Source organism: Castor canadensis, chromosome 12 (assembly GCF_047511655.1).
Source record: "Castor canadensis chromosome 12, mCasCan1.hap1v2, whole genome shotgun sequence".
In the NCBI taxonomy this organism is placed as follows: domain Eukaryota; kingdom Metazoa; phylum Chordata; class Mammalia; order Rodentia; family Castoridae; genus Castor; species Castor canadensis.
The window spans coordinates 129,337,444-129,364,876 of NC_133397.1; the positions used below are offsets into that span (position 1 = coordinate 129,337,444).

General features: G+C 39.4%; 1 protein-coding gene across 4 annotated transcripts in view; it reads left to right on the forward strand.

The window, feature by feature from the left end:
* The window catches only part of Dipk1a (divergent protein kinase domain 1A), a 76,792-nt gene that overhangs the window by 40,964 nt on the left and 8,395 nt on the right, over positions 1-27,433 (forward strand). For 2 of the 4 annotated variants that reach the window (XM_020171849.2, XM_074050982.1), the window contains one exon: positions 15,026-15,160. The exons of 1 other annotated variant lie outside the window; for it this stretch is intronic. In XM_020171849.2, coding sequence (XP_020027438.1) covers positions 15,026-15,160 — 135 coding nt within the window. Of the gene's footprint in view, positions 1-8,194; positions 8,270-15,025; positions 15,161-27,433 lie in introns of all 4 variants that reach the window. One more of the 4 variants, XM_074050981.1, reaches the window with a different exon arrangement.

A 27,433-nucleotide genomic window follows, 5' to 3' on the forward strand; every position in this document is an offset into this window, starting at 1 on the left:
ACTTCAAAAAGAATGACATGGAACATGCTAAAAGTACCCAGTTTCTACCCCAGTTGATACAGAAGAGGCTGTTAATAGGAAAAATAACTGAGGCATTTTTGCTACCCTTTATTTGATGATTCAGAGTTCATCTCTTACTCTCACAGCAGACTGTTCCCAAAATAGGGTGACAAATGAATAGGTCATCATTTCCCCATCTCTTCACATCATGGTGTAATAGTGAAAACACCATGGGGAGACATGACTACTGTCAGTGGGAGGTGGCTGACTGAGATTGAGATGATTGGTATCTTGACCAACTTTTAAGTCTGTCTCAGATATCAGTAGTTGATAAGCTTGGAAATAAATGTGGAAGCTACAGTATTTTTAGTGAGTCACTATTGAATTTTACCCTTCGTAAGAAAGCCAGTGTACTTTAGCATGAGTAAGGTGAGTGGAAATAGTGGCTTAGTTAACTCTTTGACTTACTATGTGTGTGTACACATATTGTAGCCAGTAATATAATGTATTAGGTATAGCTATCAGAACAACAAAAAAGATAGTACATATTTTAGATGATTAAACCTAGCTTCTGACTTAGCTTTTCCTGACCTGTGAATTTGGAGGAAATTTGAGTGAGGATATTGGACTCTCTGGTCGCATACTTTTTTTTTTTCCCCCCACTACTAAGGCTTGAATTCAAAGCCTTGTGACTGTAGGCAGGTGTTCTACCACTTCACACATCTTCGGCCTGTTTGGATTCATTAAACCTTGGAGAACCAGTGGTGTGTGTGTGTGGTGGGGTTGGGGGTGGGGGGAGGCTTGAAGATTGAAGCAGGTGAAACTATTTTGCAGACATCTAATAGTCTATAGTGTTTTTAAAATTGCATCTGTATTTTCATATAATGCTTTTATACTCTGTCTCTTTTTAGGTCTAAGGGAATTCTTTAATCTATAATGAGAGTTGTATTGTTTTTTAAAACTTCCGTTAATGTTTGGCATTGTATTATGTATTTTTAAGTATGAATCACAGTAAAAAAAACTAACACCTATGAAACTGTCACAACTTAAGTGTTTTAAGTTGCCAGACATGGTGCTTCACAAGTGTAATTCCAGCTACTCCAGAGGCTGAGGCAGGAGGAACATGAGTTCAAGACCAGCTTGGGCAACACAGGCAAGACCCTATCTCAAAAAAAAAAAAAAAAAAAAGTTTAGGGACTGGAGGAGTGGCTCAAGCACTAGAGTGCCTGCCTACCAAGTGCAATACCCTGAGTTCAAACCCCAGTCCCACCAAAAACACAACAACAAAAAAGTTAAAAGTTAAAGTTTGTCTTGTTTAGTAAGTGCTAGGTTGGCAGGAACCTAAACACTCCCACCTAAGGTCCAGAGCTCTTCCTGCTAAGTATCTTTTATTTCTTTTTATTTATTTTTTGGTGGCTCTGGGGTTTGAACTCAGGGCTTTATGGTTGCTAAGCAATTGCTCTACACTTGAGCCACAGCTCTAGTCTGCTTTGCTCTGGTTATTTTGGAGATGGGGTCTTGTGAATTATTTTCCTGGACTGGCCTTGAACTGCAACCCTCCTGATCTCAGCCTCCCAAATAGCTAGGATTACAGGTGTGAGCCATTGAACCTGGTAATAAGTATCTTTATATTGGTACATATCATTCCTCATTTTAAAATGTGTAGTATTGCAGTTCACACAGATTGAAATCTGTTACAACCCCAAGTACTGGTGAGGTTGTGGAGAAACTCGATCACTTGTGTATCACTGGTAGGGGAGAGAATATAAAATGGTATAACTGGTCTGGAAGACCTTGGCAATGTCTTTAAAAGCTGAGCATGTGGGACCAGTGGCTCAAGTGGTAAAGCACCTACCTGGCAAGTGCAAGACCCCAAGTTCAAACCTCAGTGCCACCTCCCTGTCCCTCAAAAAAGAGCTAAACATGTAATTGCCATATGACCTAGCAATTACACTTCTGGATATTTATTCCAGAGAGATGAAAACTTATTTTGACACAAAAGCCTATGTATGAAATTTATAGCAGCTTTATTTGTAATACTCTGAAACTGAAATCAGCTGATGTCCTGCAGTAGTGAATGGCCAAATACAGATCATGAAATACTGCTCAGCAATGAAATATAACTGTTGATATACACAATATCTTAGACCATTTAGGCTAAGGAACAAAATGCTGTAAACTAGGGTGGGGGCAGTGCTTATAAATAGCAAACATTTATTTCTCACAGTTTTGGTGACTGGGAAGTCCAAGATCAGGGTGCCCGCAGATTCAGTGTCTGTTGAGAGCGCCCTTTCTGTTCTGTAGAGTGGGCATAGCCTTCTAGCTATGTCCTCAAATGGTAGAAAAGACAAAGAATCACTGTGAGCCTCTTTGCAAGGGCATTAATCCTATTAATTAGTGCTCTGTCTTCATGGCCTGGTTACCTTCCAAAAACTCCTTCTCCTAATACCATCACATTGGGCAACATGAATTGAGGGGAGACACAAACATTCAAGCCAAGCATTTACAAGCACCTGGATAAATCTCCATGGAATTATGCTGAGTGAAAGGAGCCAGTCTCAAAAGTTTGCCTACTGTATGAATCTGTTTTATGATATTCTTGAAACTGTAGCGATGAAGAACTGAGTAGTGGTTGCCAGGGAATGGGGCAGGGGACTGAGGTGGATGTGGTTTTGTAACAGGGCACCATGCCTGCAGCAATAGAACTGTTGTGCATCTTGACTATAGTAGTGGGTACACAAACCAACAGAGCATAAAATTGTTATAGAACTAAATATATCCACCCCCACCCCCACATCTATAACATGTGCAAGTCAAGCAAGAAATCTGAAATCTGAATGAAATCATTGGAATATATCAATAGCATAGTTGTGATATTATGATTTTGCAAAATGTTATCCATGGGGAAAACTGGGTTAGGAATCTCTATTATTGTTATTATTATTACTATTTTTTGGTGGTACCGGGGGTTGAACTCAGGGCCTCAGGCTTGGTAGGCAGGTGCTGTACCACTTGAAATACTTGGGTGGTCCACTGTATTATTTCTTAACAACTGCATATGATCCTACAATTATGTCTCTTTCTCTTTATTTTTTTGCGGTAGTGGGGTTTGAACTTAACTTTGTGCTTGCAAGGCAGGTGTTCTATGCTTGAGCCACACCTTCAACCTTTATGTGTAATTTTTTAAAAAAATGTTGGTTTTTTTCTTTTGTTTCTCTGTGTAGCCCAGGCTGGCCTCAAACTCATGATATTTCTGCCTCAGCCGCTTGAATGCTGGGATTATAGGCATGTACCACCATCTCAACTTTAAAAAATGCAATTTTGAATTACAAAATTATTAGTTCAAATATTTAGGAACTATAGCATGCTTTTAGCATGGTCAATAAAGTTATTTATTGATAAATAATTTATTAGTAAATGTAATCTTGGAACGGAAAGGACTTTGCACTCTAGGCTTGACACTGTTGTCAGTAAGTAGTTGTTTAGTATAATCTCATTTAAACTAGACATGTGTTCCTTGGAGGTTTTCATTATTTATTTAGCTTTTGTTTATAGCCATTTCCCCCTAACCCTGGGGAGCTTCTAAGATGCATATTCCCAGACATCGTTCCTGAGGATTCTGATTCAGTAGGTTTGGGGTGAGTCCTAGCAACTACATTTAAAGTATCGAATCGTAACCAGGCAAAGACAGCTCCAAAAAGGAGAACTATAGGCCAATCTCCTTAATGAACATTGATGCAAAAATCCTCAACAAAATAATGGCAAACCGAATTCAACAACACATCAAAAAGATTATTCACCACGACCACGTAGGCTTCATCCCAGGAATGCAGGGGTGGTTCAACATACAAAATTCAATAAATGTAATAAACCACATTAACAGAAGCAAAGACAAAAACCACTTGATCATCTCAATAGATGCAGAAAAAGCCTTTGATAAAATCCAACACCATTTCATGATAAAAGCTCTAAGAAAACTAGGAATAGAAGGAAAATACCTCAACATTATAAAAGCTATATATGACAAACCTACAGCCAGCATTATACTTAACGGAGAAAACCAAACCATTCCCTCTAAAATCAGGAACCAGACAAGGATGCCCACTATCTCCACTCCTATTCAACATAGTACTGGAATTCCTAGTCAGAGCAATTAGGCAAGAAGAAGGAATAAAAGGAATACAAATAGGTAAAGAAACTGTCAAAATATCCCTATTTGCAGACGACATGATCCTATACCTTAAAGACCCAAAAAACTCTACTCAGAAGCTTCTAGACATCATCAATAGCTATAGCAAGGTAGCAGGATATGAAATCAACATAGAAAAATCATTAGCATTTCTATACACTAACAATGAGCAAACTGAAAAAGAATGTATGAAAACAATTCCATTTACAATAGCCTCAAAAAAAATCAAATACCTAGGTGTAAACCTAACAAAAGACGTGAATGACCTCTACAAGGAAAACTATAAACTTCTGAAGAAAGAGATTGAGGAAGACTATAGAAAGTGGAGAGATCTCCCATGCTCATGGATTGGTAGAATCAACATAGTAAAAATGTCTATACTCCCAAAAGTAATCTACATGTTTAATGCAATTCCCACATTGATCTACCATTTGATCCAGCAATACCACTCTTGGGGATATACCCAAAAGACTGTGACACAGGTTACTCCAGAGGCACCTGCACACCCATGTTTATTGCAGCACTATTCACAATAGCCAAGTTGTGGAAACAGCCAAGATGCCCCACCACTGACGAATGGATTAAGAAAATGTGGTATCTATACACAATGGAATTTTATGCAGCCATGAAGAAGAACGAAATGTTATCATTCGCTGGTAAATGAATGGATTTGGAGAACATCATTCTGAGTGAGGTTAGCCTGGCCCAAGAGATCAAAAATTGTATGTTCTCCCTCATATGCGGACATTAGATCAAGGGCAAACACAACAAGGGGATTGGACTTTGAGCACATGATAAAAGCGAGAGCACACAAGGGAGGGGTGAGGATAGGTAAGACACCTAAAAAATTAGCTAGCATTTGTTGCCCTTAACGCAGAGAAACTAAAGCAGTTACCTTAAAAGCAACTGAGGCCAATAGGAAAAGGGGACCAGGAACTAGAGAAAAGGTTAGATCAAAAAGAATTAACCTAGAAGGTAACACCCACGCACAGGAAATCAATGTGAGTCAACTCCCTGTATAGCTATCCTTATCTCAACCAGTAAAAACCCTTGTTCCTTCCTATTATTGCTTATACTCTCTCGTCAACAAAATTAGAGATAAGGGCAAAATAGTTTCTGCTGGGTATTGAGGGGGTAGGGGGGAGAGGGAGGGGGTGGAGAGGGTGGTAAGGGAGGGGGTGGGGGCAGAGGGGAGAAATGACCCAAGCCTTGTATGCACATATGAATAATAAAACAATAAAAAAATAAAGAATCGAATCATATCAGCTGATTTTGATTCAAGAGATCAGCAGTCATGAAAATGAATCAGAATTGTGAGCAAATAGGAACTCTTTAAATCCCTTTTTATTGGTTGTTGCCTTTTTATCTTTGTGGTTACTCTGAATCAACATGAACTTCAAAAGATCTTGCCTTGGTACTCATGTTGAAGGAGCCTGCCCATCTCTTAACTTTTTGGGCTTCCTGACCTCTCATGATTTATGTGGTCAAAGAATGCAAAGACTCCTACTTCATTACCTGGTTGTATAAAAAAGAATGCTCCACTAGGGTAGGAAAGCCAGACCACTCAGGAAATGGTGTACTCTTTTAATTCCTTCTTTTTGGACAGTGAAGTTCCAACTAAAGTAATTGGTCCATCTTTTCTTCTTCTGCTTTCCCCCTAAACCCTAGTTTTTTTCTTTTTCTTTTCTTTCTTTGAGATAGAGTCTCACTATGTTGCTTAGACTGGCCTTGAACTCCTGAGCTCAATTGATCTTCCCACCTCACCCTCCCAAGTTACTGGGACTATAGGTGCATGCCACCATGCCAGGCTCCCCAACCCCTAGTGTTGGTATATATTGAAAAGCAAATCCAAAGAAATTCCTCTTCTGCCTTTTGGGATGCTTAGGTTGCAGGTTTTTGAAATCTGGGTGACCCTGTCTATGCTCTGCCACCTTAAGCGTATAATCAGAACATCTTCTTTTGGGGATTCTTTGGGTTTATGTCAGAGCTAGGTTCAGCTGCTTCCCAAATATCTGGGCAATGTGCTTGATCTTGGGATTTGTCCTGGGGAAGCTACTCTCTGCAGGTGTGGGCCAGAGTGACCTCATCCCTTCCTTTTAAGGGTAGCCACATTGGAGTAGCATACCTCTCCAGAGAAACTGCTGCAGATTCTGTCTTCCTGTGATCGTGCATCTGACTCAGATGCATCAGAGAACCAGCCCTGACACATTTGACTTTTAGTGGGTTCTTTTATTGAGCACCTCACATTGGTGTGTAGCTTTTATTGTATCTTTGTGCTCATAGCTTATAGCACTATGTGTAACTTGGCATTATATGTGGTAAAAATACAAAAACATATTTGTATTTCCTCCCAGGATGAGGGAGAGATGAAGAATGTAAAAGAAAAAGTTTAGGTCTGGTTGTAACATTTTATTTCTTAGAAAAGAGTTTTAAATGAATAAGGCAAAGTGACATTTTTTAAAATTTATTTTTATTTTTTATTTTATTTTTATTCATTTATTCACATGTACAACTGACATTTGTTGTCTGTCTCCTACAGAGTTAGGAAAGAAAGGTACATTAAGAGACTATCACACTAGGGTGTGGTAGTAAGAAATAGAGGAACATTTTTTTTTTGACACAGACTTTTTATATTTTGAAATGTTTTGTAATTTAAAATAAAACGGAAAAAACGATCTAGGTCACGTTAACTTTCCTAAAGCTTGAAGGTTCTTTATTCTCAAAACAACACAGAAATCATCTGATAGAAACTGATCCATTTCTCCACCTTCAGATATATATGGACCCATCTCCTTCTTCCCCGTAGGTACAATGGGATTGGTGTCTCTCTTTGCTGTGATTCCAGCCCCTCCACCTCTTCTCTTGATCCCTTCCCTTCTTACCTCTCAGGAACCTTGTTCTGTTTATCTGCCAACAACTCACTTCCTCAAACCTATCTTTTTCTATGAACTTCTTTCTGTTAATATTGAAATATGTCCTAGTTTCTCTTAACTTTCAAAAAAATCTCTGGAGCTGACAAGGTGGCTCACATCTGTCATACCAGCTGTTTGAGAGGTGGAGATGGGTTTGAGACAGCCCAGAGGAAAACTTAGGGAGTCCTGCATCTCTACTAACAGGGTGGGCATGGTGCCTGTAATTCCCAGCTACGCCATGGGCATAGGTAGGAGGATCGCAGTCTAAGCTGGCCCTATCTAAAAAGTTACTAAAGCAAGAAAGGACTGGGGGCATGGCTGAAGTGGTAGAGTACCTGCCTAGCAAGCTTGAGGCCCTGGGTTCAAACCCCAGTGTCAGAAAAACAAAACAAATAAACTACCTCACAAATGCCGTATGTCTTTCCTCTCCTTCATAGCCAACTTTCTCTTACCAGTATCTACCTGGTTGTCTTTATTTTCAGTCAACTTTACTCTGTTTTCTCTCTCATCAGGTTGCTCTTGTCAAGTCAGCAGGGACTTCCAGTTCACTAAATTCAATGGTGCTTTTCAGTCTCCAGCTCCTTACACCACTGACCACCAACCACTCTCTACTCCTTAAAATTCCTTCCATGGTTTCCGTGCTATACCAGTCTAGTTTTCTTCTACCTTGCTGATTTCTCCCTGCTCTTGTCCGTTGCCCAGGACTCAGTCCTAAACCCTTTTCTCACTAAATTTATCCAAGTGATGGCAGCTATTCCCGTGACTTCTGTTATTTTCCCTGTGACTCTCAAACTTCTATTGCCAGTTCTAACTTCTGTTTTCTTAGCCATTGATCTGTACCTCCAGACACTCCTAAATATCATGTGTGACCCACAGAGTCTTCTGTCTCAACATGTACAAAACTGAAGTCATGGGGAAACTCATCTTTTCCCCAATGTTTTTGTCCTCCAGTGTTCCCTGTCCAAGGAATGGCACCATAATTTATCTAGTTGCTCAAGCCAGAAACTTAATTTCTTCTTCAATATCAGTCCTTGTCCATTTAACCTGTGAATTAATCCTGTTCCTTTTGCCTCCCTATCTTTCAATCTATTAGACTGAAAGAGGCACAGAACAGATAGGCAGGAGATGACCCAAACAGGATTTATTCGGGAAGAAACCTTGTGAAGGGGTAAGTATCTAGCCAGTGCCGGAACCCCACTACTACTTATGGACTTGGAGTAAATATAGGAGAGGGGTCTGGAGGGAAAGTTTATCTGTGGGGGAAATTTTTTCCTGGGTTAACCCCCTCCCCCACAAGGTATAGTTTGTCATTCCCTTGAGGCTAAGGGTGGCCTTTCCAGTAAGTTGCCTGCAAGGGTGTGTGGGGGTCAGTTCTCACATGGCTTCCTTTTATTCACGCTAACACAACCCTTCTCTTTTCCCTCTATTTCTCTGCTCTAAAAAGCAGATTAGAACAGATGTGTTCATAGCATAATGTTCTCCCCATTAAGACAGAATATTTCCATCTCTCTAGAAATTTCTCTTGTGACTTTCCTAGTCATCTACTAAAGCATCCACTGACCTGATTTAATTTTTAAAAAAGTGGCAACAGCCACTTCAGACATAATTTACAAGATATCCATTACTTTAAGCATCATAGGTAATTCTATCAGTATATTTTCATGCAGATTTTGGGTAGTTATTTTCCTTTATGCCAAAGTGAAGCCTGTTATTTTCTTAAGTACTGGTACTTCAATTCCCTACAATGTCTCAGTGCATTTTTTTTTTCTTTGTGGTACTAGGGCTTGAGCTCAGGGCCCTTCACCTTGAGCTACCTCCACTAGCCCAATTTTTTGTGATAGGGTTTTTCGAGGTAGGGTCTTGTAAACTATTTTTACAGGCTGGCTTGGAACTGTGATCCTCCTGATCTCTGCCTCCTGAGTAGCTAGGATTACAGGTGTGAGCCCCTGAAGCCTGGCTTTCAGTGCATTTTTAAAAAATAAGTTGGCACCTTCTAAGGGAACATTGCTATGAACAAAACAGCTGTCATTTGTCTCTGAAGCATTTTTAAATTGGTTTTGTTTTGCTGTTAGCCTTCTTTGGGATTTAAGAGAAAAATGGGAAGGCAATTTTGGATTAATACCAGTCTAAGAAATCCCCTAACTAGAGTTGGCCATCTGGTTTGCATGAAAAGAGGATTTTGTCATTCCAAACAGATTTTTAGGGTATTCTGAAAACTCTGCAACTATTAACATTTTATTGTCAAACTCAAGAGCATAGCTAGATAGATGTTGGTGATGTTCGCTACAAGAAGGGAGCTCTCTGTTCTCTGAGAGACTGTATCTGGGCAGGTTAAGGCCTCATTCTGGGGACCCATGTAACATAGATTCTCCTCTGTTTTAATTATTCTGGGTCAAGTCTGAAGAATTTAGTCTTGGGTGCTCTTAAGATATGTGAAGTTGACCTAGGTCATCGCTACCTGCAGGGTACTTTTAAAATGTGACAAAACTCTTGTCTTCTGTAATAACTTTGAAATAAATTTCCCAGATACATCCCTGACATTTGTGCATTGCAGGAGTCCTGAGAAGGCTATTCACCAATTCTATTCAGTGTCCCACTGGACTGTGTATCCCTGGACTTTTGCCAGGTTTAGTGCTCAGAATTCAGACAGCATTCTGTAAAATGTCAAGGCCACTGTCAAAGAAATGAAACTGAAAGTATAATTGCCTCTAGAACTGGGTTCTGGGGAAGACAATAAATACATTTGGAGAAACAGTGAATACTAGTTGTTACAAGCTTTTTGGAAAGCAGTGTCATAATATGTTATCATAAAGCTCTTAAAACTGCATAGCCTTTGATCTAGAAATTTCACTTACTGAAATCTCTGCTGAAGAAATAATCAAATACTCAAGCAAATATTTTTGTACTTAATGCAGTAGAAGTTGAGTAGGCCCTGAAGTCAGGTTACCTCAATTCACATCCCAGCTGTGCTACTCATGACTAAGGTGAACTTGCTTACTCTGTGTGTCTCAGTGTGGAATAGTTCTTCTTGTAAGAGGGCAGCAGGATCCCTTTGAGTATTAGCCACAGCAGTGCCACATAACACAATTCTCCCAAACTCATTTGTTTCTCACTCGCACATCTATAGGTCAGTTGGAGCTCAGCTGATGTAGGCTGAGCTTGGCTCAGGACAGCAGTTTGGTTCAGGAGGACTACCATGTCACTTACTCTTTTGGAGTAAATAAACTACCAGGGACCTGTTTTTCTACTGGCAGTGTCTGAAGTGGAGCACAGCAAATCCAATTGCATTACGTTTACTAACAAACATTGGCCAAAGCAAATCACATGGCTGAGCCTTCTGCATGCCTTCTTTTAATGCTGGGGATAGGTTTGATCTTTTTCTTGGTCTCATAGCTCTCTTTAACATATGTCTTGCCTGTGTTCTTTAAAGTAGCAGCAAAGTGAAGGATTTTGCAGTCTTCAGCTTTTGGTGGGAAAATCACTCCCTCATTGGTTAGGAACTAACCTTGCACCTACCCCAGGGCAGTTCTGTAATACCGCCTGCACCTGTGTGATGCCTTTAGCTGCCTTCCTGGCAGAACTGACTTAGAGCCCAAACTCTCATCTTTGTAAACCTATTATTACATCAGCATGTGAATGAGCTGTACATTCTCGTAGTCTCTCACACCTTCAAGTCCATTTCCAGGAACATTGCACAAAATACATGAGATGAACATAGTATTGTCTGGCAGAGTGCAACTTCACATTCTTTTTTTTTTGAGTTTGAAAAGTGTACATATTGATTGTATATAAAATGTAAGATTATAGAACTTGGCCATGGTGGTACATGCCTGTAATCCCAGCTCCTCAGGAGGCAGAGACAGGAGGATCACAAGTTTGAGGCAATCCTTGGCAAAGTCAGCACAAAGTTCTATCTCAAAAACAAAATAAAAACAAAAGCACTGGAGATGCCATTCGGGTGGTAGACTACTTGCCTCGTTCAATCTCCCATACTACCAAAAAAAAAAAAAGTTTACTGAAAACCAGTGGAACACTCTATAGCAAAGAAAATGAACAGATTAGCCATATACCAGCATGGGTGAATGACAATGTAATGCTGAGAGAAGGGTGCAAGTTAAAATAGAATCCATTGTGTGTGTGCATCTACTTATGGAAGGTTCAGGAGCAATTCACATCAAACTCCACATTTTAGGGACACATGATTTGTGGTCAGACTACCTAGAAAGGCTTCTACTTGGTTATCATAGTATGTAGGAACAAGTTAATTAACCCTTTATTGGGGAGGAAAGATGTCTGTAGGGGATTGTTGACTCAAATGGTATTTACATAAGTATTTGCCTTGTAGTAACCATTTGAGCTATATGTATAAACTTTTAAACACTTGCAAATGAATAGTATATTTCACAGGAAAAGTGTTTCTGTGTGTGTGGTGGGGAGAATGGAGCCCAGGACTGCATGCATGCTGGGCAAGTGCTTTACCACTGACCTGTAGCCTTTACCCTACAGTAAGACATTTCAAAGCAATCAAGAGACTTCCAGATCCTAGGAATATATTTTCAAAATATGTACGTTAAACACGCAGGTATAAATATACAGTTTTTTTCTCTAAGAAAAGCATACGAAGTGTATGTAATAGAGAAGAAAAATAAAAATCCGTAACCCTCTTGACCATTTTGGATAACTGCCCTTGACATTTTAGTGTCACCTGCAGTTGACAGTCACTGCCTTGGTGCATTGGTGGAAGCTGTTGTCATGCTTTTCAGCAACATAATTTGGAATAAAGCAATGTTCCACTAGTAGCTAGGTGCAAAATCAGAATAAAAAAATGTGCTAGGCAGTAATTTTGAATCATTCAGTATGAACAAAAATGTCAGATTACATTTCTTAAGCAAAGCCTAGATTGTGTAGGTCATTGGTATAGAACAGAACAGTAGAAATAGTTTACTGAATACCATGCTGAGGAAATAAAATTAGTTAATTGTCACAGATGTAGCTTATGACTATTTCTTTCTTCATCATTTTTAAATGTAAGGCTGAGGACCTGTAGATATTAAAGGACACATGAGGTTCTTGGCTGTGTTCACAGCGGCTTTCCAAAGCAGGGGGAATAAAAATGTGCCACTGCATTTGTCATTGTGTCTACACCAGTGACGACCAGCCCCTGCTGGGAGCATCCTTAGTCTAACGTCCTGTATCAGGAGGAGCTTATCCTGAAAGTCAGTTTAAACACATACCAGAGGAAGTAGAAAAATGTGGCTTATTGAGAGAAAAAAGCAGGATATTTAAATATTACCACAGAACCATTATCACACCTAGAAAGTTAGATAAGCTCCTAAGAGCATCATGTGTGCTCTCATTCTTCAACTTCCACTTGTTTTAGATGTCATTTTCCTTTTTAGTTTTTCATTTAAATCAGAACTGCAAAAAGATTTCCGTGTGATGATTTGATACATTCCTTAAATCTTTCCTAATCTTTTAAGTTTCTCCATCTCTCTTCCCCCTTGTAATTTACTTGTTGAAGAAACTGTGTTGTTTCCCACCGCCTGGAGTTGCCTCGGTGTCACTTGTTTTCCTGTCTGTCTCTGCTGGTTACTGTAAACTGGTAGTTGCAGTTAAATGCTTGATCAGATCCAGATTTTCTTTTCTTTTTTGGCAAGTCCAGAAAGAAGGCAATCACCAATGGCAGTGTTGTTGGCCTCTTGCAAACTGAGCTGACTTTCTTTTCCTTTTTTGGTGGTACTGGGATTTGAATTCAGGGCCTCACACTTACTAGGCAGGTGCTGTACCACTTGAGCCACTCTGCCAGCCCTGTTTTGTGTTGGGTATTTTTGAGATAGGGTCTCTTCAACTATTTACCCAGGCTGGCTTCGAACCACGATCCTCCTGAATAGCTAGGATTACAGGACTGAGACACTGGTACCTAGCTGAGCTGCAATTCTTTATCTGTCATGTGCCCAGAAATGTTCTTATTTACTATAAACATTAAGTCATTTAATGTTAGTTAAGCCTCATAATAATATTACTTACCAGTTGCTATGTGATCTGATCTCTTGTTAGGGTCAAGTAATCTTAAAAGTCTTAAAAGCCTTGGTATATATCCCACTGTCACTTATGTGATTTAATGTGAATTTCATCTTCACTTTCTTTATGAATTCATTTAGAGCTATACAAACATGTTTTACAGTAAAGGCCCTGTAAATTTTAATAATAAATCTCAAAGACCTATCTGCCTATCATGTGATTATGAGTTCACTGTACTGAAGCCTTTGGAACTAGGGTTCACCATGTGTGACCCTCACAAAGACAGCCAGTGGGCCACAGAATCCAGCGTTTTCTGCATGTCCTTGTCCTCTGCAGGTGCGCTTACAGCTCTTTCACCTTCTCTGCCTTCTTTGCATGCTCACAGTGCTCACAGTTTCCCAGTGTGAGAAACTGGCTTGGGATTATAAAAGCAAAACTAGCTTTTCATTGTTCATGTACCTCTAATTTATTCTGCTCAAGTCTTTCCATAATCTACTGTTTATAAAATCAGACCACTGGAGCTCTAGGAACCCCCCACTGCCCAAAAAATGTCAAATTAAGTTGACCATTATTATTCTATATATTTTTGTGGTACTGGGGCTTGAACTCAGGGCCTACATCTTGGGCCACACTACCAGCCTTTTTTTGTGGTGAGTTTTTTCATGATAGGGTCTTGCAAACTATTTTTCCCTGGCTGGCTTTGAACTGCCATCCTCCTGATCTCTGCCTCTTGAGTAGCTAGGATTATAGGCGTGAGCCACCAGTGCCCAGCTCCAAGCATCACTTTAAAAGATTATGGTGTCTGGTATGTGTTTGATGGAGAAAAGCCCCAAATAGTCTAAGTTGCAATTAGATATCAGAGCCCTGGAAGCAAAACCACATGAAGAGGACCCTTTGTGCAGCTTTTCACATGGATGTGAAAGGGCAATTTATTCTTAACACACCTTTGTCCTTCTCAGACATTTGTCCCTCCTAGTTGCAGCATTCTGCCCAGTTTCCAGAATATCTATTAGGTGAAACATTGGGTGGCTAAATAGAAGAATCCAAAGCCCAGGTAAGTACAAGCAGGCATGAGAATGACTCTGGAGTTTGAGTTCTTCTGGTTGTCACCATGACATAGTAGACGATAACCAGATTCTCTGTTCCTTTTTTTCCCCACTCTGGTACTGGAGTTTGAACTCAGGATCTTGTGCTTGCTAGGCAGGTGTTCTACCACTTGGGCCTCACCCCCAGCCCTTTTTGCTTTAGTTATTTTTGAGATAGAGTCTCTCAGTTTTCCCCACCCCTGTCCAGCCTGAATGGAGATCCTCCTTCCTATGCCTCCTGTGTAGCTGGGTCTATAAGAGTGAACCACAATACCCAGCTTGTTGGTTGAGATGGGGGGGGGGTCTCGCTAACTTTTTTGTCCAGGCTGGCCTTGAACCTGTGATCCTCCTAATCTCTGCTTCCCAAGTAGCTAGGATTACAGGCATGCTCCACTCTGTTCTTACTTTTCTTTAAAAGTATTTTTAATTTTAATTTTAAAAGTATTTTTTATCATGATTATTCATATAGACCTTTAAAATCCTTGTGTGAAACAATGTTTTGTCAGCCTCTGGTAGGTGGCAGCTGTGTCTCTGTACCTGAGCTTATTATTCGGTAGCCTGGCTCACACTTGTGTTCATGAGTAGCTTTTCTTAGAAGATACTGGAAAGGATATTTGTTCCCTTTTTTTCCTGGCAAGACGAGGAGCTTCCTTTTCCCAAGTCCACTGTTGTTTGGACTCTGAAAGTGAACTTTGTTCTGTACCTCCATAAGAAAGCCTAAGACATACTCTGTGCATTCTAAGGAAGGGAAATCCTGTTCCAGCAGCGAGTGTGACTTGGTGCTGATGAACGATTGCTATGTGCTCTTCCCCTCCCAGGCTCGCTTCTCGTACGTGCGGATGAAGTATCTTTTCTTTTCCTGGCTGGTGGTTTTTGTTGGAAGCTGGATTATATATGTGCAGTATTCCACCTATACAGAACTATGCAGAGGAAAGGACTGTAAGAAAATAATAGTAAGTATTTTTGCTTTTTTGGTTTTCTAATGACATACCATGTGCACTACGTAAGCACTTACAACAGTTAAAGTCAGTTTGACCTTAGAGCTATGCTGAACTTCATGACTTTTGATATGATCACATCAGGAGTGTTCCCCACTTTGAAAAGTACAGTATAGATATAACACAGATACTTAGTGTGGGAGCATCCTCACTACAAAGAGGAGTTTTTGTTTTGTGTTTCTCAAATACATTTGAAATTTATCTATAATGCCTGTATTTCTTTTCTGTTTTCTCTTCTACTGATTTGATGCAGTGCAGGGAGATCATTGTGTCTGTCTCAGCTTTCTGTTGATTCCATAGCACTTACATTTTAAATATTTGAAGATTTCAAGTAAATTTAATTTCTTGTTTTCTACCAATATCTTCTAATATAAGAAATACTAAAACAGTTTATCTCAGAATTATATATATATATGTTTTTTTGTTTTGTTTTATCTCATTTTTCTGGTGCTAGGGCTCAAACCCAGGACCTGCTGCATGCTAAGCTGGTGCTGTACTATTGAGCTACACCCCTATCCAATACAGTTATATTTTTAATAGTGATCTCTGGAGGCTGGGGTGGTGGTACACAACTGTAATCCCAGGACTCAGAGGGCTAAGACAGGAGAATCACAAGTTCTAGACCAGCTTGAGCAACATAGCAAGACTCTGACTTAAAAAAATCCCCAGATTATTGGGATTCCAATGATTATAAATTATTACATATTCTATAATTACTGAATGTGACTCTTTACCCAGGCCAGTTGTGTTAGGTGTGTGCATACAGTGGGAAACAAGATGTCCCTGACCTTTTAGAATTTACAGCTGAGCAGGGAGGAAAATGAGTAGTCACAGTACTCAACAAGATAAATGTTACCATAGTAAGTGTTATAGGAACATAAGCCAGTCAGCTCTGAGTCTTCCCAAAGGTCTAAGAAAATGAAAGTCAGTTTAACACTCAGTGTTCTATCAAATTGGATTAAAAAACAACAGCTGGAGTGTGGCTCAAGTGGTAGAGTGCCACCAAAAACAACAACAACAAATCTCAGCACTATTACTGTGGTCTTTTAAGTAGAAAGGGAGGAATTACTAATTTGAGAAACAGAGTCCCCAATCAGGAGTCCCCAGTTGAGGTTCAAATATGTCAGTCCTGTCTCATACTGTTGGCATTCCAGATTCTTGAAGAATTTCAAGGTAGGAGAAACCTCTGTGGCCAGGTAATGCAGTAGGTACTTTACCTGTTTAATTATTTCTTAAAAATAATACTGTAAACTCCCCATGCCTATTTTACAAATACAGAAATATGACCTGGAGAAAATTTGCCCAAGATGATTTGATCCAATTCTGTTTCTATATAAAGCTTAGTCTTTCTGCTACCCCATGCCACAAAAGACAGAGGAACCTATAGTCTAATAAAGCTGATGAACCCCCCTGCCCCTAAAACTCATCTGCTCACCTTCTATGAAGAAGGAGGAAGCAAAAATTATCAATCAATTACAAAAACCTACAAATTACCAAAACTGTTTGAAATGTTTGTGTCCCTTCCAGTAGGCCATCTTTTTCAACCTATGTACCTTGGGGCACATCAATAGTAATGTAGAGTTGGAGGTGTAGCTCAGTGGTAGCGTGCTTGCTTAGAATGCATGAGGCCCTGGGCTCAATCCCCAGCAGCTTAAAAACATAGGTATTCTATAGATAAGCTAGTTCTCTGGTCAGATATATTGGAAACAAAGGGTTAAGCAAAAATTATAGCTGACTTTCCTGGAGACTCTTTAGGGTGTATGATACAGTAATATGTGTTATACATCCCTAAGAGAACACATTTACTTGGTTGGAAAAAAAAATACAAGCCCACCACCACCCTTCCAGGAAAGTGTGTTATCATCCTCTGGTGATATTAGGAATATTATGCTAAGCGATTAAACCAAAATGAAATGGATATGGTTTTAAATATCTTGTATTGCTGTAACATCTTACTAAGTATAAGGCTCATATTGGTACATGCTTTCTCATGAGTGAACTACAGTTGAAGTAATTCATCATTTTTGCTCTGATTTCATTTTCCTTTATTTCATGAGAAATAGAGAAACAGAATAATTCTAGCCTAAGTTGATGGCTATTTTACTAAAACCTGAAAATGCTAAAAAAGCTTTCTGAGTGTAAAATACATCATATTTATTAAGGCTGGCTTTAAAAAAAACTGTACATACTCTGCATTTGGGATTATGTTCCTAGAACCTCCCGTAACTTCTAATACTAAGGACAGTACTAAGCTAATACTAATGTTTCATAGGAACTGTGGGATGAGAACTAAAAGGCAAGCAGAAAAAAATATTCTAAAGCTTCAAAGAGCTACCAAGATAGTGAGGAATGACTTGATTAAGTTCTGGGAGAGGATAAGACTTGATAGAGGTGAGCGTAGTTTTTGTGGCTGCTTTTACATGGAGATGTTTGCTTTGAGATGCAGTCTTATGGAGCTAGGTAAATAAAATCTGGTACAGATCCAATGAAGGGTGAGAATCCTGGTACACCATGCTTTAGGCTGAAACCCTGAGGGTCTGAACCCCAAGAGTAAAGGTGAGTTAAAATTCAGAATGGTGAGCCAAATTCTGTAATTTCTTTTACCCTGGGGGAATTTGCTGGTTCTGGATGTGGGCGGGGGTCTGAGAAGCAAAACTACAGTTATGCTGTACATGAGGATATTTCAGTCAATGACAGATATAACATGTTAGCAAATGCCATATATGTGGGTAGTAGGCTATATCATCTATGTTCGTGTAAGTATATTCTGTGATGTTAGCACAAAGATGAAATTGCTTAACTATGCATTTCTCGGAAATATTCAAGTTGTTAACAAAGCATATAAGAAGCTGGGGACAAGAAATTGGCAGAACAGGGACTGGGGGTGTAGCTCAAGTGGTAGAGCACCGGCAATCCCCAGTACTACCTCCCCCCAGAAAAAGAAGGGAAGAAAAGAAACCAGAAGAGCCTTTGCACCACTGTGCCTGGTTCTCCAAGGTTTTTAACTGAGAGCCTGGCATTCCTTGAGGCTTCTGCCTCTGGCAGGTTCGTACCTGTACCCTGGATCTCATGAGAATACCGTATATCTGCTTTGCTTTTCAATAAAGGTTTAGCCTCCCATTCCACCCAGTCCAGAAATTGGCAAATATCACAATATGATAACTGGTTTTGTAAACAAATGCCCAAAAAGGAAAGCAGTGTTGATGAATATGGTTGGTTGCATGGCTCTGACATATTTACTGGATATAAAGGAGGTTCTCGAGTCCTTGGCTTGTTTTCATGGGGCAAGAACCATGGTATTAGTTAAGTCAGAGGTTCTCCTGGAGGAGTGCTGTAACCATCCCACTTAGAGCATTGCCTCCCGGCTGAGCTCACTCTTTAGGAATTAGGGATGAGAGGATATTAACAGGTGATAAGCACTTTATAGCTGTTCAACAAGCATGGTCTACCCTGGTTTATACAGCATTCTTCTCTGTATGTCTGTCTCTCCGCCCTCTCCATTTCTGTGAGGGGTCATATCTACTGTACCAGTTAGGAGCCTAAATTGGAATACAAGAGCTTTAGGTTTTAGTTCCAGTTTGTCCTTTCTGATCTGTGTAAGTTGGGTGAGTTTTTAGCCTTTAAAAAATGGAAATTAATAATTTTTCTATATCAGGTGGTTGTGAGGATAAAACGAGTTCATATCTTAAAAGGCTTATCACTGTGCCTGACATATAGTATCATTATTATCATTCCTCTGGTTGCTACCCTTGAGTCTGATTGGAAAGATAAGACATCTACACACATACACATGATATTATATGTTCATGTGTACCAGTCAGAGTTCCACCAGAGATGCAAAGCCAATACGAGAAACTTACTGCAAGGAAGTGGCTTATGCAATTGTGGGAGACACATCCAGAAGTTCTTAGGGTCGACTGTGAGGAAGGGCAGGCCGAAACTCCTGGGCATGACTAAATGAGGACGTCATCTACAGGCAGAATTTCTTCTTCACAGAAGCTGTAGCATTGCTCGAAAGCCCTGCAACTAACTGAGTCAGGACCACTCAGATTATCTAAGATAATCTCCCTTAAACTCAAGTGATTGTGGACTTTAGTCACATCAGCAAAATATCTTCACAGCAATACCTAGCTTGTTTTCTTCAACAACCAGGAACTATAGCCTAGGCAAACTGACCCATCAGAAGAATCATGAAGCAGGGCTTGGTGGTTCATGCTTGTAATCCCAGCATTCAGGAGACTGAGGCAGGAGGATCAAGAGTTGGAGGCCAGCCAGTGGGGTGGGAGGGAATAAATTTTCCTACTCTCCTATTCAGTCCATAGGCTTGACTCTAATGAAGTGGATAATAGGCTTTTAAAACTCTGAGAAGGTAAATGGAGTAGAGTACTATGCTCAGAAAGCCACGGTTAACTGTGGAAGTTTGTAAGGATGAGAATTGTTCTGCTCTTCCTTGTTTGGAAGCAGTTCTCTAAAAATGAGAGCTACCTCTAGCCCTCGTCAGATTTGCTTGGAAGGATCATCTTCACTTTTTTTTCTTTTTCAGCCAAGCAGATAATATGTTATGTGCTTCAGAATACATTTTCTCTGTTAATAGAAACCCTGATTGATCCATTATGTCAGCAAATCCTGATTAGTGCCTACTCATAAAGAACCTTGCACAGTTTGACTCGTTAGGCAAGATTCCCTTGACACAATCTCTTTCATTTGTTGGGATATTTCCCTTCTGTGCATTCTCAGGTCCATTGTTTAATGCTGGGATCTTTTGGCTTTTCAAGATCCAACCTGACTAATGTGAGGACTCACTTCCTGCACCACTCTACAGACCTTTGTGGCTAGGAAAGCAGCTGCCACTGTAAACAGAAGCATTAAAAGATGGAAGGGCCGCTACATTTTATTACAGTCTCTATTGAGATTCAGTTTCTAGGGATAATGGTTTATTGCTTAAAACAATGAGCTTAAGATAAACTAAATTTATTTAGAATCATGTTTTTGGTTAGATAATAATATCTATATTTCATTTGGCTTTACTCTTTGCTTAAGATCAATTATTATTTGGCTGGATAGGTCCATTTTGTGGCATTATCCTGTATTTTTAAAATATTTGGGTGAATGATGACACCTTTCATTGAGGTAGGGAATAAAGGAGGACAACCCTTTGTCGGAGCAGGAGGTGGTGAGCTCAGTTTGTGGTTGGTTGAGTGTGAAGTACAAGTAAACTATCCAAATGGAGACAGGAGGCGTTTGAATGTTTAGTTCTAAAGAAAGGCCTGGTCTGGGAGAGAGCCAGGTTCCTCAGAGCTGTAAGAATAAATATCCCTTGTGACAGTGTACAGAGAATCCAAAGAAAGTAGAACAAACCCCTGGAAAACAATGATATTTAAACACGTGAGAAAAGAAGATAATTCCATGAAAAAGACTCATAAGGAGTTGCCTGAGAAGTTGGAGAAAAACACAAGGAGAGAAGCCATTAGGAAAAAGATTTTAAGCAGTGAGGTCAGCAAGGACAAAATCTGAAGGAGGTTGAATAATATGAGATTGAAATTTATAATTCAGAGTTCATACTTTAAAGTGTTATGAGTATTTTAAAAATATAGTAGAGTCAAAAATCAAATGTGACACATGTATGAAAATGGAAAAATGAGACCTGTTGAAACTATTCTAGGAACAGGGGTAAGAATGATGGAGGGGTGAATTCAACTGTGATATATTGTAAGAACTTTTGTAAATGTCACAATGTAACTCCAGTATAACATTAATAATAATAAAAAAATGTCATGTGTTGGATCTAGTTGGAGTGGGGGGAGTAAGTGAACAGTGAGTACAGACTAATGTTTCTAGAAAGTTCTAGTAAGTGGGTTTTTTATTGGTTGCATTTTTGGGGGTAGGTTGTTTTAAATTTGCCATAAAATGTACATGATAAAGCTTTACCATCTTGACGATTTTCAGTAGTCTTGGTATTCATACTGTTGTGCAACCATCTCCATAACTTTCATTTTGTAAACTAAAACTCTGTATCCATTAAGCAACAACTCCCTTTTCTCTTCCCTTAATTCCCTAACAATCAACATCATACTTTCTGTTTCTACAAATCTGACTACTGTAGAAGTGAAATCATACAGGTTTTGTCCTTTCGTGACTGGCTTATTTTACTTAGCATAATGTCCTCAAGATTCATCCATGTTGAATGGATATGTATGTATGTCAGAATTTCCTTCCTCTTTAAGCTAATATCTTGTTGTATGTATATAGTATATTTTATTTATCTGTTCATCATTGGTGGAGATTTGGATTGCTTTTACTTTTTTAGCTGAGAAATTGTTTTAAATTACTAGTTTGGTCTATCACAGTCCTTAGATTTTATTTGAAAGGTAGTTGATCCTAATTAAAAGTAATTCCTATAATGAAAGATTGGCTCAGCATTTGAAAATCCATTATCAACTTAAAGGAGTAGAAGAGACGAACAATATGATTGTCTAAATTGATGCACTTGACAAAATTCAATAAATTCTTAGCAAGCTAACAGTACAAAGGAACTTTCACAACCTGACTACAAAACCTCTGCTTGCCAACATCATATGTAATGGTGAGTGTCTGAATTCATATAATCTCTGAGATCAAGATCATGGCAAGGATGTATATTTTCCTTGTTTCTATTCTGCATTTTACCGAGTGTCCTAGCCACTGAAATAAGACAAGAAATATAAATAAAAGGCTTAGAGAAAGCTGGGTGACGGTGGCTTACACCTGTAAACATAGCTACTTGGAAGGCTGAGATTAGGAGGATTGCAGTTCGAGGCCAGCTCTGGCAAATAGTTGGAGACCCCATCTCCAAAATAACCAGAGAAAAATGGAGTGGAGGTGTGGCTCAAATGTTAGAGTGCCTGGTTTGCAAGTATCAACCCTGAATTCAAACTCCAGTCCCACCAAAACTAACTAACTAACTAACTAAATAAAAAGAATAGAGATTGAGAAGGAAGGAAGGAAGTGGGAGAATGGGAAGCCACTGAAAAGTGTTTGATATAGGTAAGGATTAACTATTCCCATGCAACCTTACTCTATGATGAAAACAATTTCTGTTACATATGCACAGGCATAAAATAGTTATTCAGTCATAAAACATTTATTTTCCGTATATGAATATATTTGAAAGCAGTCACAAAACATGTCATATAATCTATAAACTCATTAAAATTCTAACACTTTTTTTAGTTGCCCTATTAACTTGAATGTGAAAGATTTACGCAAGGCAAGACGCAGTGACACTCTTGAGGCAGTTGTCTGTGAACTTGTAATTAACATTAGGCAGCTACAGATTCTGAACCAATGATTCTCAAAATAGTTCTTAGATCAGCCAAATCCACTTCACCCGGGAAGTTGCTATCCATGTATATTTTCAGCCCCACCCAAGACTTAAAGAGACAGAAACTGTGAGACTTTGTTACTGTTTGAGAATGTCTGTGTAAAATGATTAGCTCCATTAGGTTGAGGTCTCTTTCTAAAGAGAAAAGTTATAGTTCCAACAGGTTCTTATACCCTCTTCAAGAAAGATTATAGAATATCTTATAGTTAGCTAATCTATATATCTTAAAAGCCTTTAATTTTATCAACATCAATCCATTGATGGATGCCACAAATTTTACTAATAAAATACTAATTTTCTAATTAGCAAAATATCAGAAATGGCACTAGGGCTGTAGCTCATGAAGCCCTGGGTTTGATATCCAGCAAAAAATCCAAATTGGGTAATGGTTCCATCTCAGTCAAGATCAGGAATGTAGACATACTTAGAAGGGTTGCCTCTGGAGGGTGGCTTTCTGATCAGAGCTTAGCTGAACATCTGTGCATTTTTAGTTAGGATATTAGAGACACCTAACTATAAGCTGTGCGCACACAAATACTGTACGATGTGCACCAGGAAAATTTTAGTTGAATTATGGCCATTATAACAGTAAGGAAGGGAAAATGGACAAGATGTGTGTGTGTGTGCAGGGAAGAGATTTGAGACGTCAGTAGAGGGAGAAGATAGGAGAAAATGGCAAAGATTTAGAATAGTTGATTTTGGGAATGGCATTGTTAACACGGACATAAGGATTTTCAGGCATTGTGAAGAACTCTTTTTTTTTTTTCCTTAGTAAGGAACTGAAGTCTGAAATTGATGTCTGAAATTCATTTTTAGAACATAGATCTTAACAAAATTATTTAAGGTCTAGTAATATCCATGTTTGTTCTTATTGCCCCCTTGTGGTATAGTTTATGAAATTATTCCTTCAACATGGTGAGCTTTGTAAAATGAAGCCAAAGAGTGCTATCTTCTGGCATTATGAGGTATATGCAAGCAAAGGTGTGGGTTTTGTGTGTGTGTGTGTGTGTGTGTGTGTGTGTGTGTGTGTGTGTGTGTATGTGTGGTTTTTTTTTTTGGTGGTACTGAAGTTTGAACTCAGGGCCCTGTGCTTGGTAGGCAAGTGCTCTACCACATGAGCCATGACCCCAGCCAAGGGATGGCCTTTATTGGAATTAAAGTAGAAAAAGTTTTAGGGGCGGAAAAACCTTTGACATTTTCTGTGATTATCTTACTGTAAAGTAGAGCATTGTTTTTGTTTAGAAGATCATATTGCTTACAGTGATTATGGTTTGAATGTATGGCTGTGCCTGAAAAGCAACAAAACAGTATGCGACCAACTAACTACCCTTTCCAGACAGGTGTGTGGGAAGTTTGCTTTTGGTTTGTGACAGACACCACAAGTTGAGGAGCCTGTTTTTTGTGACCACCTCTTTGATCCAGGGTTGGCTTGAGGCCTTTGCTCAAAACAAGGAATCTGATTCTTGTTGCTGAATGCCAGAGTAGTCTTCATTGCTTGCCAGTTACTAAGTGATACCTAGTCTGTACTTTAAAAGTGATTTAGATATATGGAAAAGTAATACTCTTTTACCAGTAAGTTTTTGTTTTTTAAAAAGATGGGTTATTTGTCTGTTGCACACACTGGCTTCAAACTCCTGGGCCAAGAGATCCTTTTGCATAAACCTCAGGAGTAGCAGGAACTACAAGTGCATACCATTGCACTTCGCTCCCAAAGAGGTTTTTATCTGTCTGTCTGTCTGTCTATCTACCTGTCATCTATATAGCTATCATTTTTGTGGTACTGGGATTTGAACTCAGGGTGTTTTGTTTGCTAGGCAGGTGCTCTACCACTTGAGCCACACCCCCCCAGCCTCTTTTGCGTTAGTTATTTTTTCGAATAGGGTCGGATATTTATGCCCAGGCCAGCCCAGATCACAATCTTTGTGCTCAGGTGTGCTGTCATAGTTGCCAGGGATTTTGTCTTGAGCAATGGAAGAATGAAACTCACCGACAACAGGTGAACAAAAGAGCAGTTTTATTTAAGTAGAGGAGAGGAAAGAGTAGAAAAGCTCCCGTGTACGTTCGAGGGGTCTCAGAGCCCTCAAGGCTCTTTGTCTAGAGGTTTTTATAGGAATTTTATTTTCTGGTTGAAGGGGAGCTGATTGTGTCTCTTTGTTACAGTCAATTTAGGGGGTGTACATCTGTGCCAGTCCGTGGGCATCACTGGGGCACTGTGCATGCCCCCCTTTCCCTTACCAATAGCCCTGAGGTCCAGTGCATCGGCTGGACATCCTATCAGGGCCTAGTTTATGTGCCTCAGCAGTTTTAAGGCTTGGGCATGTGGTTTTAAGACTCCCCATTTCCCACACCTGTTTATCCCATCTCTGTGTCTTTGGTAAGTTTCCATGAGTTTCCCTGTCCCTGTTCTGCCTGACCATTTCTGTCTCCTAACTTCCAGTCTCAGGATGACAGTCATGTGCCACCATGCCCTGTTTTTTGGAGTCTTGTGAACTTTTTGCGTGGGCTGTCCTCAAGCCACAGTCTTCCAGATCTCTGCCTCCAGAGTAACTAGGATTACAGAAGTGAACCACTGTACCCGGCTCCTCAATGAGATTTTAAAACCAAGCCTGCTATGTTCTTTATGTTAGTTATTTAAAAAGCATTTACTGAACACTTAAATATCAAACTGCTACATGCTATAGGGAAAGAGGAAGTTAAAAAATGAATATGACTGTGTCTGTGCCTTTAAATAACCTTACTTTCTAGCTGGGAAGATAACATGAATGCAAACGGTGTTAGATTTAGAAATATAAGCAAAGAAGGTAGGAAGAATATTCATGAAAGAAATATACAGCTTTGAGATTATTCATTTGGAAAGATGGGTGTTGCAGAAAGGACCATGTTTAAATCTTGACCTTGGACAAGTTAAGGATTCAGGAACCCATGATGAGGACAGTTGAAGGAATAGCTCCTTGAGCCCTATCCCAGAAGTTGCTCATGATAGAATTCTAGATAAGAACCTGACACACACTTCATTCATTCACTCATATGATTAGCAGGAGCTTTTCATATGAGTTTGGTTATGTGTCAGGCACTGTGAAAGCCCTAAGGAAACAAAGATGAAAGTTCTGCTCTGTTTTGAGTTGCTTGTGTGGAGGGACTGAGTATGATGACAGACCTTTAATGGGAACTCTAGGGAGAGGCATCTGACCCTGTCAGTAGGGAACCTGCTCTGTCAGCTCCTCTCCAATAAAGGTAATTCTTTTTCTTTTAACTGACTGGTTAGAAGCACCAGCTCTGGAGGTAGACTATGGACTTGGAGTCTACCATTAGCCTGCTGTGCACTTTCTCAACCTCTTCTTGACCTCCCTGTCCTGGAGACAATGGAAACACTTACTTCACATGCAGCTCTCTTAGGACAGTGTTTGGCGTACCAAAAGAATTTGACAGATGCGGGTGCTACCTACTGCCTTCTTAATCTTTTGGTATATTTGCTTCATTTTTCAAAATATGTAAAACTTCACAGGTCAGTTGCAGTTCTTTGTATCACTCTGACATCTCTTTCTCCAGAATAACAGCGTTCTTAGATTTGGTATGAGTCCTTGTCATCATATTTTCATACTTTTGCTACATGTATGTGGGCACATAACAATACATACATACATACATATATATATATAGTGTGCCCACATGTTTCTGAGCTGTGATAAATGGTACTAAACTGCCTATCATCCTACAACTTTGTCCTCATTATGTTTTTAACGTTTTCCATGTTAATATATGGGCCTGGTTCTTTCATTTCAATTCCTATATAGTATTTATTTTACAAATATATACATGGCTTTTTGTTTGTTTTTAGCTTTTTTTGGGAAAGGTTCTCCCTTTGTAGCCCAGGCTGGTCTCAAACTCATGATTGTCCTGCCTAAGCCCCTTGTGCTGGGATTACAGGTGTGCACCACAACGGCTGGTGACTAATTATCTCTTGTTGAGGGCATTTCTATTGTTACCCATTTTCCACTCTTGAAAATGGAACCACATGTTGGTGTGCAAAGGTCATCCTCGGCCAACTGTCTCTGGAGGGAAAGATTTTGGGTCACTGATTCAATTTTTTTTTTTTCAGTGCTGGGATCAAACCCTCACACATACAGGCAGCACCCTACTACTGAGCCACATCCCTCCTCACTGATCAGCCCTACTGATTCAATTAAAAAAATTTTAATCTTAATGTTCTGCTTTTTCTTCTTGCATAATTTTATTTTTTTTCTAGAAAAAGTCATTCAGCTGTGTTGGCATACAGTCATTCATGTCTTCACCATCACCTCCCTCTCTTCTCACAGTGCCATGTGAGCCGCCTCTCACATCTTCATGATCAGTGCTCTACAGGTTGACTTTGTTAAGTTGTCAAAAAGAAGTAGCTGTAGATGCTGTTGACTTTCTCCCACCAATTTCTGCATTTGTATTTCTTCTACATCTTTTAGGAGTTTACTTGCTATCATAATTGTTAGTTTTTAAAGCCTCTTTAATTGAGTACTTGCTTAGCTCTATTCAGACTCTGACTGTTTCATCATTGCATTTAAAACTGCAGATTTCCCAGGAAGTACTGCTTTAGCTGTCTCCCACAAGTTTTGTTGTTCAGTTTTAAACAGTCTGCATTTTCATTGTGATTTCTACTCTAACCCAAATTATTTAGGAATGTGCCTTTTACTTTCTAAACTGTTTTTCCTTTCCTTTCTTCCTTTCTTTCTTTTTCTTCTTCCTTTCTCATATTTCAGTACTTTCATTTTCTGTTTTCTTTTGCACTAGGCTATGTTTGAGCAAACTAACTTTTGTTTTTCTTCCACTTGTTTATTTATTTCTGGTCAGAAAATGTGTTCTGTGAGGTTTAAATC